The sequence below is a fragment of the Pyrus communis genome, chromosome 6 (genome assembly GCF_963583255.1).
Source record: "Pyrus communis chromosome 6, drPyrComm1.1, whole genome shotgun sequence".
NCBI classification, from domain to species: domain Eukaryota; kingdom Viridiplantae; phylum Streptophyta; class Magnoliopsida; order Rosales; family Rosaceae; genus Pyrus; species Pyrus communis.
Window position 1 is genome coordinate 25827779 of NC_084808.1, and position 16546 is coordinate 25844324.

At 36.3% G+C, this 16546-nt stretch overlaps 2 protein-coding genes and 1 pseudogene across 5 annotated transcripts; 1 reads left to right on the top strand and 2 right to left on the bottom strand.

Annotated features, from left to right (window-relative positions):
- Nucleotides 1-1416: 1416 nt before the first annotated feature.
- Nucleotides 1417-6013, top strand: LOC137737685 (agamous-like MADS-box protein AGL30). 4 transcript variants are annotated; one of them, XM_068477231.1, is made up of 12 exons: nucleotides 1417-1577; nucleotides 2185-2437; nucleotides 2949-3008; nucleotides 3097-3115; nucleotides 3267-3331; nucleotides 3426-3441; nucleotides 3557-3618; nucleotides 3742-3838; nucleotides 4316-4363; nucleotides 4490-4617; nucleotides 4820-5183; nucleotides 5560-6013. In XM_068477231.1, the coding sequence occupies exons 2-12, from the start codon at nucleotides 2253-2255 to the stop codon at nucleotides 5569-5571; spliced, it is 1056 nt and encodes a 351-aa protein (XP_068333332.1). In that variant the 5' UTR covers nucleotides 1417-1577; nucleotides 2185-2252; the 3' UTR covers nucleotides 5572-6013. The 4 variants fall into 4 exon arrangements, with proteins under 4 accessions (XP_068333332.1, XP_068333329.1, XP_068333330.1 ...); XM_068477228.1 differs by having other exon boundaries at nucleotides 1436-1770; XM_068477229.1 differs by having other exon boundaries at nucleotides 1436-1770; nucleotides 5563-6013.
- Nucleotides 6014-6111: 98 nt separating this feature from the next.
- Nucleotides 6112-6203, bottom strand: LOC137738511 (U6 spliceosomal RNA; annotated as a pseudogene).
- Nucleotides 6204-8432: 2229 nt separating this feature from the next.
- LOC137737687 (expansin-A1) lies at nucleotides 8433-10447 on the bottom strand. Its single transcript, XM_068477232.1, has 4 exons — nucleotides 10300-10447; nucleotides 10039-10178; nucleotides 9622-9934; nucleotides 8433-9269 (listed from the first exon to the last, which is right to left on the bottom strand). Coding segments are annotated over exons 1-4 (762 nt in total). The 5' UTR covers nucleotides 10302-10447; the 3' UTR covers nucleotides 8433-8962.
- Nucleotides 10448-16546: the final 6099 nt, after the last annotated feature.

The following is a 16546-nucleotide window of genomic DNA, read 5'->3' on the forward strand; positions in this document are numbered from 1 at the left end:
AAGAAACAATTTTTTTCAAAACATATTAATACTAAACCAACTCTTAATATAACGATCCATTGCCACAAAATCACTATATAAAATAGTTAAAATGCATCATAACAAGGTGTAATTGACTTGAAAATATTGATACAGCACATCTGGCTGGAAGTCTCTCTAGATATTCATCTCTTGTTAATGCTATGACCGACCCTCTCATCTAGTCTTCTGTCGGTCGGTTATTACTTATTACCGAAGGGTGGAGATAGAGAGCATCAAAATTCACAAACCCCACACCCTCGTTATTATTGCTCAGAGTTTCTTAAAACCAGCAATCTCGATTGGTCATTTCAGAGAATAAAGTCTCACAATTTTAGTGTCAGATAATATTGTCAATATACTGTCAGTGATCCAGAAAATCGATCGACCAGAGAGAGAGAGAGAGAGAGAGAGAGAGAGAGAGAGAGAGAGAGGTGGTTATTAGCTAACTGATTTATCCGATCTGACGTAACGCAACCCAAAGAGGTTCTTGAGCTCCTTGCTTTTTATGGACAAACTAGTACCTGCCTTAATTTATTACACTTTCCAAACGCCACGGCCCATTTTTGCACGCATATCAAATTTTAACTGATTGAAAAATATGATGATGCACACGAAAATCCGCTGGTCCATTGCTGGTGGCTGCTCAGCTGTTCGTGCTGCTTTTCTTTTTGACCTCAGTGTGATGACTCTAGCAGCATCAGTGCAATCAAACGTTGGCAATTACTGCAATGTCTAAACCTTGCTATTATATACTCAGTACTTTTATGGGTAAGTAAATGAATTAATGTGGGTTTGGGATTTGATTATCAATGTGTTTTTGCCTTGATCAGTGGATAAAGTACCTTTTATTTTTTAATCATAAGTCTACCCCTCTCTCGTAATACTATTTAGACACACAAAACTAATCTCATTGTTGACATTCTTTGATAAAAGTGAGAGCTACCTAAACCATCGGATGTAAGACAAACCCGTATTAGAAAGTGTCAACAACGGAAGTTAGTTTGTGTGTCTAAACAGAATTAATCCATACAAATTGTGATTAAGAGGGACAATCCTTTTCTGATTTGAAATCCTAGATGTTTAGTAGGAGTTTCCTCTTCTCACTTGCTGGTTTCAACTACAATCAAAGGATGGACCATATTAATAGAGTGCAAGTGTGTAACCAACCCAATCCATCAGGCCCATTTTTCTAGTCCGGAGGCCCATGAAATAGTATGTTAGCAAAAATAACACCACATTTTCCAAGCATTAATTACTCGTTTCCTAAAACGACCATAACGACAATATCTTTTCCATCAAAACGCATGGGAAGTGAAGGGTAAAAACGTAATTTCACAAAATTTAAGTTCTGAAGTCCTCCACGACCCAGCAAAATATGTTAGAGAACCAAAAATCTGTGTCGGATCAGAGGACAGAGTCGGAGGAGGAAGGAGGTCGAACGACAGACAAAATTGTTTTTGGTTGGTTGTTTTGGGAATTTCCGACGTTTCCGATTTTCCCGCTAATTTCGTTTACCGAATTTTTCGGTCACCCGGTCGTGTTATGCAAAGCTATATGTAAGCTCACACACACCCTTCTCTTTTTCTCTCTCCGTCTCTCTCTCTGCCTTTTGAATCTCCTCCCTATTGGCTTCCCTCGACAGCCAATCTCTCTCTCTCTCTTTCTCTCTCTCCTCTCCTGTGTCCCAACATTTTCCGACGTTTGGATTATGTTTTGCTAAAAACTCCTCTGTTTCATTTCCTCTTCTGGGTAAGTTTCTATTTTTTGTGGTTTTTTAGATATGCTTTTTGCCTTTTACTATTTATTCCTTATTTTTTTCAAATATCCCACGAGTCTCCGGTTCTCAGAAAAGGTAATCGATTTTGGTTTTTTAGCTTCATTTGCAAATGGGTTTTTGTTGAATTTTTGTTTTCTTATCTGGGCTTAAAGCAATTTTAATCACCCCTGATTATGTAAGATTTAATTTGGTCATTAGGGTTTGGAAAATAGGAAAAACATCTGTCTTTATTTTGTAATGTTGATAAATTTGTGAACTTTCGGTAGCATCTTCTTGTATCTGGCAATGTTGTTTGAATTGGTTGCTGAATTGTGTGAGTCAGGAAATTGAACTGTGTGTGGTTGGATAGATTGTGATGAGAAATGAATGATTTTGTTTTTGGGCAGGCTTTTCGATATTTTGGACAGTCAAAGAAGAGGGATTCAAGCGTAAGATTCGCGGTCGAAAGTGCAGGATGGGAAGGGTAAAGCTAAAGATTAAGAGGTTGGAGAATACAAATGGGCGTCAAGCAACTTATGCGAAAAGGAAGAATGGCATCATGAAAAAGGCTAATGAATTATCTATACTATGCGACATTGACATTATCCTTCTCATGTTTTCGCCTACCGGAAAGCCTTCTTTGTGCTGTGGCAAACGCAGGTATGTATATACAATTGTACATTCATTCTAATAGTAACGAATTAAAGAATTTATATGAAGACTCGCACAAGGGTTTTGTGTTTGCGTTTGAAAACTTTTCAGGTTTATCGAGATTAATCCTTTTAGTTAATCGAAGCAGTTGATTCAGGGGAATATGTTTAATGTGTGAGGCACCTTAATTCATTCAGTTGTTTAGTTTAATTACCAAATTATATTCACTTTAGGAGTTACAGTAGTAAGGAATGTAAAATTCTTTAGATCACATGACCTACCTTAGTGTTTTAATTGTTTCTGTTAATTCTGAACAAGTCTGATTGTTCTATTGTAATGGAGATTAGATTGTATAACATTATTGGTAACAAGGGCTGTAAATAACGATCATGCACTTGTATTTATGAAATCATGTGTGGATGAAATTTTGTTTTGTGTGCCTTCGTCTGTAAGAGTATAACCTTTCGTTGGGAATCAATGATCAGTAACTTGCCCTTTTCTTTTTTCTTGTTGACTTTAGTAGTATTGAAGACGTTATAGCAAAGTTTGCTCAACTTACTCCACAGGAAAGAGCTAAAAGGTAATTTCTTCGCTTAAAGAAACAATCATGTATCTGAATTAAGTTTCAAAGTATCCTAGCTAAATTTAATTTCTTTGGATTCTAACAGGAAATTGGAAAGCCTCGAAGTAAGTCCCTTTTGATAACCTTTTATTTATTTACTTATTTATTAATGATATTATTGTTCTTTCTTTTTTTTTTTTTTCTGTTTGGATGTAATCTAGATACTACCACTGCTGTCTCTTACTTAATTTTCTGTTTTTCTTGTTGAAAGTGTAGGCACTGAAGAAAACGTTCAAGAAGTTGGATCATGACGTTAATATACAAGAATTTTTGGGTACAAGGTACACAAGCTAACACACTAGGTTAAAATGTTGTCAGAAATCATGAAATTACAAGAATTACAATTAATATGTTTTTCTTTTCTTTTTGTTTCAGTTCTCAAACGATTGAGGTAAGAATGCAAACCCATATTTCCAATGTGATATTTCACCATTCGAGTCTCTTGGTCTTAACTTTTCATTGTTACATGCTGTTTATATTTCTCTCTCTCTTTATTTTTCCAACAGGATCTGAGTAACCAGTCTAGTTTATTGCAAACCCAGCTTTCCGAAATAAAAAAGAGACTAAGGTGAATACCTGAAAATTTGGTTCACGAGCCATATTTTACGTTTCATTAATTTAATTTGCAATGAAAGTTTACTATGGTCTATGACCCCCTAAACTAATGCTATACCAATCTTGGATTCTGCAGCTGTTGGACTAGCCCTGATAAGATCAACAGTGTAGAACAGTTGGGGCATATGGAAGATTCACTTAGAGAATCGCTTAACCAGATTCGAATACATAAGGTATCCTCTTCATCCAGTTGTAGGTTTTATATGAAGAAATTTAGTATATACCCGCCCGATGTTAGAATTCTTGCGCTTGATAGGGTCAGCACTGGGAAGTGTTCTCATTGTCTGGTTCCAAATTTTAAGATTTTCTAATTATTGTAATTGGCCTAGCTCTCCAATATTATATGCCATTGAAATTTTACCACTGATAATTGAAAGTTGCTGAAACGATGTACTGCCTTAGACTGTAGAAATTTAGAAATTGATTACTTATTAATCTGGAAATGTATGTGAATAGTAGTGAGTATACATCATTGGAGTTTCAGCAAGAAACCGTTGACAGTTACAAACAAAATAAAGTTATCACAATTGTACAATAAGGAATGTACAATTTTCTTCGAATCCTTTCTCTGTAGTTTTCAAGTGACCTTGTGCTACAATGATTAGTTCTACACCTCTTGATACTAATGCTATCCAATTTTCCGCTGGCAGGAAAATTTACAAAAGCAGCAGCTTATGTCGATAAAATGCACTAGTCAGGTAAAGCATTGCTACTTTTCTGACATGAGAAACTTTTTTAAGGTGTTATTTAATTTTTTTGAGGTTTTATTTACTTACCGGTACGATATTGGCAAACATAATATTCTTATGGTTCTCATCTTGCAGTTCCAAAATGGGTTGCATATACCCTTCAGCATGAATGCTGAGCAGCAGCTCCAGCCTTTGTCATGGATTCCGACTAATGAAAGCCGACATATAGTTTTACCTGAGGACACGACCTTGCTTCCCCATAGGTGAGTGATTGTTCGGAAGTACATACTAGCTCTCCTAAGAATTTTTGTTGTGTAAGACGGAAATATAATTGAAAAGAAAAGCAACATGTTATGCGATAAGATGATGCTCCTTATAACATAGAACGTTAAATGGCTCCCTCATCTAATGGTGGATTGCCTTTATCTCAAAAGTGTTACTCAGTGGAATTATTTCCTGTTATAGGGATCTGGAATGCTCAGCAAGTTCCTCCTTTGGTAGTTATTCTGGTTACCTTGGCACAGGAAAAAGTCCAGAGATTTCTACTTCTGGACAAGAAAATGGTATTCTAAATGACTTAACCAGAACCGCACCGCTGAATCTACAGCTGGGTGGGCACATTCCCTATCTTCCGTACAATCTCAATATGCTGACTGATACGAAATTCCAGCCACCGGCAGAAATGAGTCCTCAAGAAAACCCTGTTGAGTATCAAGTTAATGGAAGCTTTGAAGCTCCTAGACCTGAGTTTTACCCCACTCAGCATAATTGGGCTTCTACATCTGGTCCTTGTGCGGTTACCATGTTTGACGAGCATTTATATTCCCAGGTCAGTTTCTCTTCCCCAATTTTCTCAATTAATTTTTCTTGCTTGTTACTAACATGGCTTCCTTTGCTGTATTATTATGACTGGAGTAGCGAATTACGTAAAAACTAGACATTGCTTATTATAACATTGTTTTCTCCATGTATATTGTTATACTGTTAATGTGATTGTTCTTTCGGCTACAATCTAATCCAATTTATTTTTCTTCGGAGATGAACTGCAAAGTCAATTGTTTTCCTCCTTGCATATTCCACCTTAGAAAGCATCTCTGTATTATGTTGACTTACCCCGTTATTGCAATGTTTTGTTCTACTAATTGGAAGGTTTACTTCTCTGTACTGTATTGAAATCTTAAAAGCATCTCTATTGCTTGATGCAGCAGACAAACTGAAGTCCATGGGTGATTTTGTCGTTCATCCACCGATGGGGAGTTGCTGGAGAAATCCAACTGAATGCTTGAAGAACATACTCATCCATCAAGGTTTTCGCAGTCATATTTTTTTGGTCGTGGTAATATAGAAGGCAACCACTGAGTGTACAGTGCGGGTTCAACACAAAACGGTCCTATCATTAGTGATTAGTCCCCCTGCGAGAAGAAACAACGGTGCTGATGCGCAAAGAATGAAGCACCAAAACTATATTGAGATCTTCTGTGTGTTTAATATATATAGAAATATCGGTGTTCTGCTGAGTTTTTTGGCTCCCTCCGCCCCCTTCATGTCTTTGGCTGTCAAGGTTTCCAGTGGCAGTTTAGGACATTGCCTTCCCTTGCTTCCCCTCTCAGTAATCTGAGCTGTAAATAAAAGTACATATAAAAATATACAAAAACCATAACATTGGAAAATTTTTACAATTCCATTTTTTTTCGTAAATTAATGTCTACTATTTCTTGTAGCTGTCTACACACCGCAAAACATCAGTTGGAACCACAAAGCAACTATAGAAGGTATACAAGGTCTCGTATCGTCCTTTTGCAAGGCCATGCTAATCTTCTCTGCTTCGTTCCAATTTTACAGACGATATGGTTTTGGTTTGCACTTCTAAAGCATAAAAAATGTTAACTAAAAATTAAACAAAAATGAAAAGTTCAAAAAATTGTAAAAAATGGAAGTAGTCGAGGATCTGTATTCAAATAATGTTTGCCCAACAACTACATTGCATGATGTTCATATATGATTCTCAAAGTCAACCATTTGGGTTAAACTTACCTTCCTCCTAAGCAGACGGACAACTGGAACTTTTTTTGTTGTGACCAGTGAGTTAAGAACCACTACCAGGACAGCATATGAATCCTTCTTCTCTTCCTCCTCAAAACATTGTACGTACGACATGTTCGTGAGCTTGAGGGGTGAAACCACCTCCACGGGCGTTAAAAGATGCCGGAATCAATGTCTTTAATGGTGACGAGGAAATTAGACGATGGCAAAATATAACAGCCGTACTGGCGCAGGAAATCCAAGGGTCTAGGATCTCTGTCATCGTCTTCTCGAGGAGCTACGCAGCATCAACTTGGTATCTTGAAGAGGTTGTGAAGATCATGGAGTGTAGAAGAACACTAAGGCAAATGATTTTGCTAAAATTCTATGATGTCAGATGAATTTCTAGACTCTAGTTACAAATTGCTAGAAAAGTTACCAAGGTTCTAGTTCTATATCAATCGTTTTGCCGTTGAGGTCGGAACCTGGCAGGCTGCACTTACTTGTGAGACAAGGCAAGTGCTTGTTGTGTTTGCAAATCCCCATTCATTGAAATTTAAATAGTACTTAAACCAAATATACAGTGAGTTATTCAGTTCAAGTAATTTATGATAACCGAATAGATCGTAAAGGCGTACAAAGTATAAAAGTTTACATCATTTAAAATCTAGAATTCAAGCTAATCTTTTATCCATTTATTATATAAAAAAAATGAATGATAATTGGACACACAAAACTAAAATAGTTACGTATACACGTAAACTGCTATTATTCCGTGTTGCTGTCTGTCTATACACACAGCAAACATTTAAATGAAACCACAAAAAAAAAAGGGTATGTGAAGTTTCGTAAATCTTTTGTTGTTAACTGGTTTGAATCTTTTGAGGCAATCGACGTTGAAAGGGACATGGAAAGCAAAAGGGACAATGGATGAGACGTTCAAAATTTTGAGATATGAAGTGTCTTTACAGATGTTTTACTCCAATTCATGTAACGTTGTAACCCAATCAATTATTCAGTCCCACCACACAAAATTTCTGCTCACAGATTTATTATATCGCCTTGTGAAAATAGCTAGATGTAAATGATGAAAGTAGGGCAGCCTGATCGCGTGATTGGTTGGACCACTCTCACAAAGGAAATGATCTTTTATTTTAGGGTATCATCCGCCTCATGGGAAAAGGATCCTCGCCGGATCTTTTTCCTAGGGATCTCGTGATCTCACATGTTAATCGTATATCGTACGGTCAGTTTCTGTTAGGTATTATTCATATTTAATTTTAAATTTTAAAATGATTTCTAACCGCACAATATACGATAAACGAATAAGATCACGGGATCCCTAGAAAAAGAATCCTGATATACGATGAACGAATAAGATCACGAGATCCCTAAAAAAAGGATCCTCGCTGGATCCTTTTCTCGCCTCATGTGGTTACAAATTCTCAACAAACGGTAACTCACGCTTTATGAAGGGCTAACCAAGTAGTTAGCTACGTGGTCATGCTGCCCTATTAGATTTTCTCTTGTGTTGGCCCTTTTGGTTTAGGGCAGGCCCGTACCAATATATTTCCTATAGCTGGCCAGACACATGAAATTCAATCTCGATCGATCACCATTTCCTTCATTCCTTGCAATCCCTAGCATTATACTTTTCTAACTTGTTACCATTACCAATTACTTTAACTAGACAACGTCTTCATGCTTTTTCTCTCATGCTTATAAGTTGTTATTGCATCGAACACAACCTAGAAAACTGATTACCAAACCTACTCATTCAGATGCAAGAACTATGAAGAACTATGATTTTGCTTAGTCTTGAGAGTAAAGGTTATTTTGTAAGTAATTACAATACGGGGAATTAGAACTTAAGCTCTACAAAACACATTGCTCTCACCAACTGATATAACCCACGTTTGTATTATTATTATTTTATATATATATACAATTTGATTTAACCCATGTATGCATTATTTTTCTAGTTTCTTCATTGAAACAAGCACAAATTAGATGAACAAAATGATTGATTATTTGCAAAAGGTAAAATAAGAAGGAATAAATAGTAAATTAGAAAATCCATTACTTAGTAGAAAAAGGAAAATTTACATTTAGTCCTTCAACAACATTCAAATATAACAACCACGGACAACACTGAATTAACCATCAGCCTCAGCTGAATTACAATAATGCCCTTCCAAAACAAGCCCAAGATGCTAGTAATATTTCAAAACACTAATGGCGGGTGGTCAAAGTCCACCACCTCTGCCAACTTCTGATTTTACAAATACTGCAGAAGTAAAAAGAAACAATACCCAAGGAGTTAGGGTCCCAAAGATAGTAGGGTACCCTACACCTAAGACACATATAATTCAAAAATTAAAACTTGATGGGAGAGCCCTTATAAAATAAGCCCTACTCACTTTTGACCGCAGAGGCCAAAGACCTTGACTCAGTGACTCAGAATACTAACTAATATCCTAGTATACTTAAGAGTCACACTAATCTTAAATATACTTCAGTATATATTTAATGACCTAGGAAATGGCTAAATATGGAGGGTAAATTAGGAGGTGGCGTGGGGGTGCCCTAGCGGAGTTGGGCACCGCTGTAGGTCTGCCCAAAGGACCATCCAGCAGGGGCAGCATTGTAGGACACAACAGTCCTGCCGTCACTTGTTGTGACCTTGAAAGAGAGAGCTTGGCCGTTGAGGTAGCTGTTGGATTGCCAGTTTTGCCCCCAGTTTCGGGACATTGCTTGCCAGCCAGTTCTGGACCCTTTGACGGAAACAGAGTGCACATCACCGGCACCACCAACGTTTGTGATAAGGACCAGGTTGAAGTAGGAGTGTCCGTTGATTGTGAATCTGATGCCTCCCCTTCTCATGCAGGGTACCCTACAAAAAACCCAACAAAATAAAATTAGAAAAGCACCTTAATTAGAGAAAAAGAAAATTTCACAAATATTTGCATGTCATCCTCTATCAGATATTTAGCCTTGAAGTTCCTTTAATGCCCTTCCTTCATTTCCAGGAATTTTTAATTGTGAAATTCTTTTGGTGCCCTTCTTCCTTTTTTTTAATTTTTTTATTCAAAATATAATGCAATATTAAAAGACCATGATAAAATCCCACTAAATTTTAGTAATTTTGATAAGAGCCCACAAAAATTCTCATAAAATTAATGATTTTTTTGGAATAAAGTATGGATCTTTAGCTATGAAATGTTGAAATTTAACTAGGGTTTTACCTTCTGTAGGACACAGGCACAACTCCGGCTTTGTATTGGGCAATGTGCTGGAAGACAGGCTGAGAGAGGTCGAAGTGGTGCTGGGGAGGGTTGCACCAGCCGCCGGCATTGTTGGGGAGGGCGTTGTTCGGCGGGCAGAAATTGGTGGCGGTGACCACAATGGAGCCCGGCAGACACCATTTGGGGTCGTTCACACACCTAATCTCGTAGCAAGATCCGCACCCCAGCCCATTGTTGAACAGAGCAGTGCTCAGCGCGGCCGTGTTGGTTCCGTACCCCTGGCTGTAGAGGTTGCCGTAACCACAAGCTCCGCCTTCAAAAACAAAATCCCAAAAATTCAGAAGTCAGAGGTCAGAAAGGGCACTTAAAATGGTAACATGAAGTAAAAATGGAATCTTCTGCTGTTTTGGTGCATACCCATTGTGCCAGAAGCGTCACCGCCGCCGTAGAAAGTGGCGCGAGCATTAACCCACCCGCCTCCGCCGTAAGCATGCGCAGACGCCACCAACATTGCAAGAAGACCCGCCATGAAAAACCCAGATGAAGAAGCCATTTTCCTGCATGCAAAGAAGTGAAAGCATTAAGCATTTTAGAAAAAATGCAGCTTTTTGATTGGAAACCATTAAGCATTTCTAATTAAAATTTGTAGAGAGAGAGAGAGAGGGACAAGATTATTACATTTGGATTGGAAACGAATGAGGCTTGAAAAAACAGGGGAGAGGAAATGGGAGGAGGCAGATGAGTGAGGGAAGTGGGGGGGTTACGAAGGATTATATAGAAATTTTGGGGAGGTAGGGGTAGGGTTAGGGGAATTTACTGTTTAGCCACCATGGCCACTGAGCCACTGACATAAACTTTTATTTTTTAATTAGTTCTGTTATATAAGGTTATCTTCAACCGAGAGCTAGCTAAATGGTTCGTTTTAGCCCTCTGGTCCTCCAAGATATTAATATTTTAATGAACAGTATATGGTCATATTTGCCTCCATCTTCAACCAAGGACCAAAGGGCCATAGGGCTCGTTTTAGTCCTGTCACAAAAAACAGTCTTCAACTGAGGGCCAAACATAATTTATTATTTAAATTTAAAAACTATAACAACTTAAATTTAAAAAGGTTGAAAATTATGTGAGAAATAGTGTAGGAATGACTTAGTTATTTATCGAAAAAAAAAAGGGAATTCTTTAAATCTATTAAAAAAAAAAATTGGCCCAAAAAAAAAAAAAAAAAAATCCAACTATAACTAGCTGTTGGATTCAAAATTTTGGCTTACTATTCGTGTCGATTATAATCGACACTATTGCTCTTATTTTTGTTGGTTATATCCGACAGTTTTAAGCAAAAACTTTGGCCAGGCCGGGGCCGGCTGTCTGATTGGAATGGACCAGCCCTTTAGCCCTTTCAGATTCCTTGGGGCCCACAAGCCCTCTGGCCTAGCCCTTGGTTGGAGACGGTTTTCGGGCTATTTTCGACTCTCTGGACCCTTTTGTTGGAGATGGCCTAAGATGTTTGGGGAGGGGACCATAAACTGCTAGAGCTAAGTGGTTTTGAAATAGTTAAAACCCAAGACCCTTTGGGGTGGAAGGGCAGTTTTGGAAGAGAATTTTCAATGTGACTGTCACATGAGGTGCTACACCATGTGTCTCTATATAAATGGTGGGATATGTGTGTTAAAAAGTTAATAACTTAAAAATTAAAATTTTCCACTATTTGGTGTACCATCTATGTTCCCGTCACAACTAAAAATTTCTCTAATTTTGGAGGACAAACCGTGTGGTTTTGTGGGGGCAATTTCCCAAATGCAAGTGAGATATGGTGGCTTTTTGGGGTGTTCTTCTGTAGAATGCAGACCTCACATGCAAGCATTGGCCATTTGCCGCAAACAACCTTTTCCCTCTTTTGTTTGTTTTCCATGCTTCTCTCTGCTTTTACTTTTCCTCCTCTCTTTTCATTATTTAGATTTTCAATTATATTTTTCTTTTTACAAAACAATATTTAAGCTAATTTAGTTTAATGAAAGAGATAAGAGACTTCGAACTCAGGCATAGCCGCGTAAGAGAGATTGTCGTTAGTTAACAAGCTTAACCAACGTCTAGTATAATTTACGGAAATGAATTTCGAATACAAAAAAAAGAGATTGCTTTAAGCCAACTTGACTAACCTACGTGTGAATATTATATTTATTATATAGGTTTTTCTTCAAGGAACCCATACTCACCACAACAACCATTTTTAAAGAGCTTAAAGACTCTTGGTGAACTGGGTTTTCTTGCTTCGGACAGAATCTCTCTTACCTAACAGAAAGTGAACAACTTTATTTAGATTATTGCAGAACTGAAATGTGCATAAATAAAAATTTGCAGGGAGATTTTATCTTGAACCACAACCTTTGCTGTCTCAATCAGACAAGAGAGGGAGGGGGAGGGAGGGGGGGAGAGAGAGAGAGAGAGAAATGTGTTGTGTCTCTGTCTCTCTTGTTCTCTCTTTCTCTGCAATGACACACATTGAGACACATCTCACACAGTTAAAGAAGCTTGAATTACACAGCCGTTTATTAGGACCTGGGGCAGGATGGGAGGAATTCAATTCCCAAATTTTTTCTGGTAAACGAATTGAATGAGGATTTTTTGCTCATGAATCCATGAGTATTTCATCCTTCTTCGTTAAATGGCATCTCTTCTGTAACAAAATAAAAAAAATCATCATCAGTTTACACTTTGTAAATATCAAAAGAATAATTTACATAAAACGAGTTAATTGTTATTGAGCGTTTCTATGTATGCGGAAAAAATGAACATACAATTGATTATTGAGATGTTATATAACTGGACACGCTATATAACGGTGAACTTGTTATATATCATATATAATTTCAAATTTTTATTGTAGTTATATTGAATTACTGTAATCGTCCGTTCGTTTTCAAGTATGTTGGGTTACTGCAGATGATTCTATCAAATCATAACAGGAAGAAAATCAGAAAAAGAAAGCAAAAGGTCCACGTGTACACTCGGAGAAGCACATGGGTGACGACATTTTCAGCAGCTTAGGTGTCTTCTCGTTGAACAAGACGGAAAGGGATTCTATCCGGATCCCTTTCCACTTAATCCATTAAATTTGTGATCCGAACCGTTGAAATTTGATCCAATAGTTACAAACGTGAATCTTTTTAACTGTAACTGTTGGATCAAATTTCAACAATCCGAATTCCAAATTTAATGATTAAGCGGAAAGAATCTCCTCCCGAACAAGACCTCCATCTTATTAAAATCCCCACTATTTTATTTATATTCTTTACTTGAAGTGGACTATCTTTTGCCTCTCAAAATATGATTAACAAATCATACAAATATTATGAGCAGAACAAAGCATTTTTATTTAAATCGTAGTTTAGAGATTTATTTGAAATAAGATGGGTGATTTATCTAAAATATATAAAGGTAGATTGTCCTAGCGAAATCGAGGTCTCCTTTTTATATAAAAGAAAATATCACTATGAATATTCGTTAATAACAACTTAATAAAGAAGGTGTACGTTAGTGGTTTTTTTTTTTTTTTTTACGAAACAAACTTCACCAAGTTGATCGAACTTAGGGTTCACTTAGGGGTGTTTACTAAACATTAGACAAAAGAATTACAGAGAGATTTTCTTAATCGCAATTGATTGAACAAGAAAGTGCACACTTAGGATGGATGCAAGTATTGTTTTAGGTTGTTTTGTCTTCAATACAACAAAAATCAACTCGAAATGAGGGGCGTGGGTAATTAACAACATGATCTAATTATAATTAGATACTGAACTCGTCATATATATGAATCAAATATGAAACCTTGTACAAGTAAAATTATATTGGCTTTGTATTTTCTTCTGATATTTAATTAATGGTGCTTGTTAATCACATAAACTAAACACAGATCTTGAATCTTGATTTATATTTAATAAGATAAGATTGCAAGGAAAACGACAACCTCTCTATTCCAACTTGATTTGGAGAGATCTTAATAACACCGTGATACTCGGCATTAGTGTCTTCAATCATCTAACTAGTGTCCAAATTACACATAGAAAATTTAGGTCATGTACGTAATTAGTAGCAGCAGTAACCATGTTTATTGACTTCATAAGTTTTTATTTTTGTTTTTTTTACGCTATACCTTTTGTTGTACGGCTTCATTTTCATGTGTACTATTCATTAATATAAAAAGAAAATTGGCAATTTGAGGCAAGTTTAATCATAAATGAGATGAGTTTATCAAGGATACTCATGTTCAACTTGCCATTGAACCCGGTCAAGACCTCCTTCCGCCGTCTGATTTTGCTCTTGAAGCCCATCTTTTGGATCATGGAAAATTGAAGAATGTTGACTTTGCTGCCATTATCCACCATCACTCTACCGACCATGCCCAATTGCACATAGATTACCAGGACGTCGTCATGGGAGAAGTCTACTCGTTCGGCGTCTTGCTCCGTAGAGCCGATGATCGGCCCTGGTATAGCATCGACAGTTTGAACCAGGAAAATCGATCTCGCCTGCTGGATCTTCCTTTTCTTGGAATTGCTGGTGGCCCTAGATGTTCGTATATTTGTGATAAATTTGGATCGCATATGTGAATAACCTCATAATGGTAGCTCAACATTGTAACAAGTGTGTTATTCAGTTATAAATGTATATGACAATTTGCAATATAATCAGAGTATCTCAACTCCTTATAAGCCTTTGCAAAGTTTAATTTTTCTCCAATACAAGACTCCTTTCTTTACATTCTTCCTATTTTTTGACATATGTGTGTATCTGCTGTGGTCCTGATAGTCTGTCATCCGTTACAATTACTTGATTGAGGTAAAAGTAATATTCTTGGCACAGTTTAACCAACTTATTTAACTTCGTGCATTTTCAAGATATGCGCCCATTGTCTGGTGAAAGAGACTCGTTGAGTCCTTTAACGGCGCCAAGTTGCAGCTGCTGCACATGCAATTGTTTGGCTTATTGTTCTTTGTTCAAAACCCATTTGGCTTCTATCCGATTTTCCTTTTGAGTTTTTTGTTTTCTGAGAGATTTTTCCACACAGAACCATTAAATTATAAAACCCAGGTGAAAGAAACCCAAATAGAAACAGACAACGCACTTCAAAATCGGATCTGATACGCGAAAGTTGCACTCCAATCTGTGTCTAAAATCCGATAAACTTTTGTGGGTATTGAAATACATGTCTCGTAGTGTATCGTTTCATAAGTTACTCAGGGTTGACAACATAATCCCAGAATATTATTACTAATAAATCAAGAACTGTTATTAACATTCCAAAAATATCATTCTACACTCCTCACAGGTGTATTTTTCTTTCTAATTATAGAAAGTTTGGAGTGCAAAATGAGATTTTTTGTGTGCCAATAACAATTCCCATAAATAAACTTGGTCATTATAACTTAAATTAAAATAACTAGCCTCTATGCACGTGCTCATGCGCGTGCAGAAGGTAATTTTTTGAATCATTGCGTGCTACAAGCGATTTACATGTTTTAAATGTATTTATTAATGTAGACGGAAATGAATAATAAATACATTTAATAAAAGCGGTCTTTTAACTAATCAAAGCAATTGAATCCATGTTAATAAAAGCGGACTTTCAATTTTCATTTACATTTTATTGAATTTATATTAAGATTAGAAAAAATAATATTTAATAAACAAATTATTGCTAGCCCATTGTGAGGCTAAGCCCACTCCCTCCCCTTAGTGTAGATAACATCATTTGTTAAAAAAAATGATCATTTGACAATTAATTGAATCACATTATTATGCGTGTGCGAGAGACTTTTTTATAACTGACACTACGCATCTCTTTAAGTGTTTAAAATTCGAGAAATAATATTTAATAAATAGCCGCGTGCAAAAGGTATTTTTTGAATCACAGTGCACTATGCGCGACTTAGATATTTTAAATGTATTTATACGAGTGAATTGCTTCAATATTTTTTTATTTCGTTATTTTCTTTTTTTATCACCTGTGCACCTCTTAAAAAGTTTTGAACACAATATTCATGATTTTTTTTTTTTTGTTATTATATTTTTCTTTCCCATTATCACGTGAGCACCATCAACTTTGTCATTGTCATTTGTTTATTCTTTTATCTCTTCCCTTTCATTTTTTTATTCTTTTCTCTCTCCACATTTATATTTATATTATAATTTATGATGATCAAATTACCAACTTGCCCTTGCATAATTTGATATATTATTTTGAACAGGTTTTGAATTTTTTGGCTGAGGGACAGTTTGGTCCAATATTTTTGTACAAGCCGGTGACACCATAATGAGCCTCCGGCTTTATATATAGAAGATAACGTCAGTTTTATAAGTAGACAAAAATTTAATCTGAAAATCTTCAACAATACACTACAAAACCATTTTAAGATATTTATTTTATGAGAATTGTTATTAGCATTTTAAATATCACATTTGTTATTTTAAACTTTTTATAATTACTTATGAAAAGTGTAAAATGAGATTTTTGAAGTGCTAATAACAATTCCTTATTTTATTTGAAAATTAAAGTTTAACGGCCAATAACCAACTTGTAGTTAAGATACGTCCAAATGAAATAGTCCATCAATCCAAGTTGCTTTTTCAACTGCGCCCTTTTGTATAAGATTCCATCTGGACCGTCCATAGTCCCAAGTATTTCTGACCGGTATCAAATGGTGATGGCGTTTTAGATTTTGTAACCTTTTCTGTTTTCTCACACCTTTCACTGTTTCGAAAGGTTACGCTGCCTTCTGCGGCCACGAGAAATTTTTCCAAGTGACGGGAACACCATGACACGTGGTGTTCCTTCACATATTAGATTTGACATCTTGAATATATTTCAATTTTATATTTCAATAAATAAATAAAACTAAATCCTAATGTGTGAGGGAACACCACG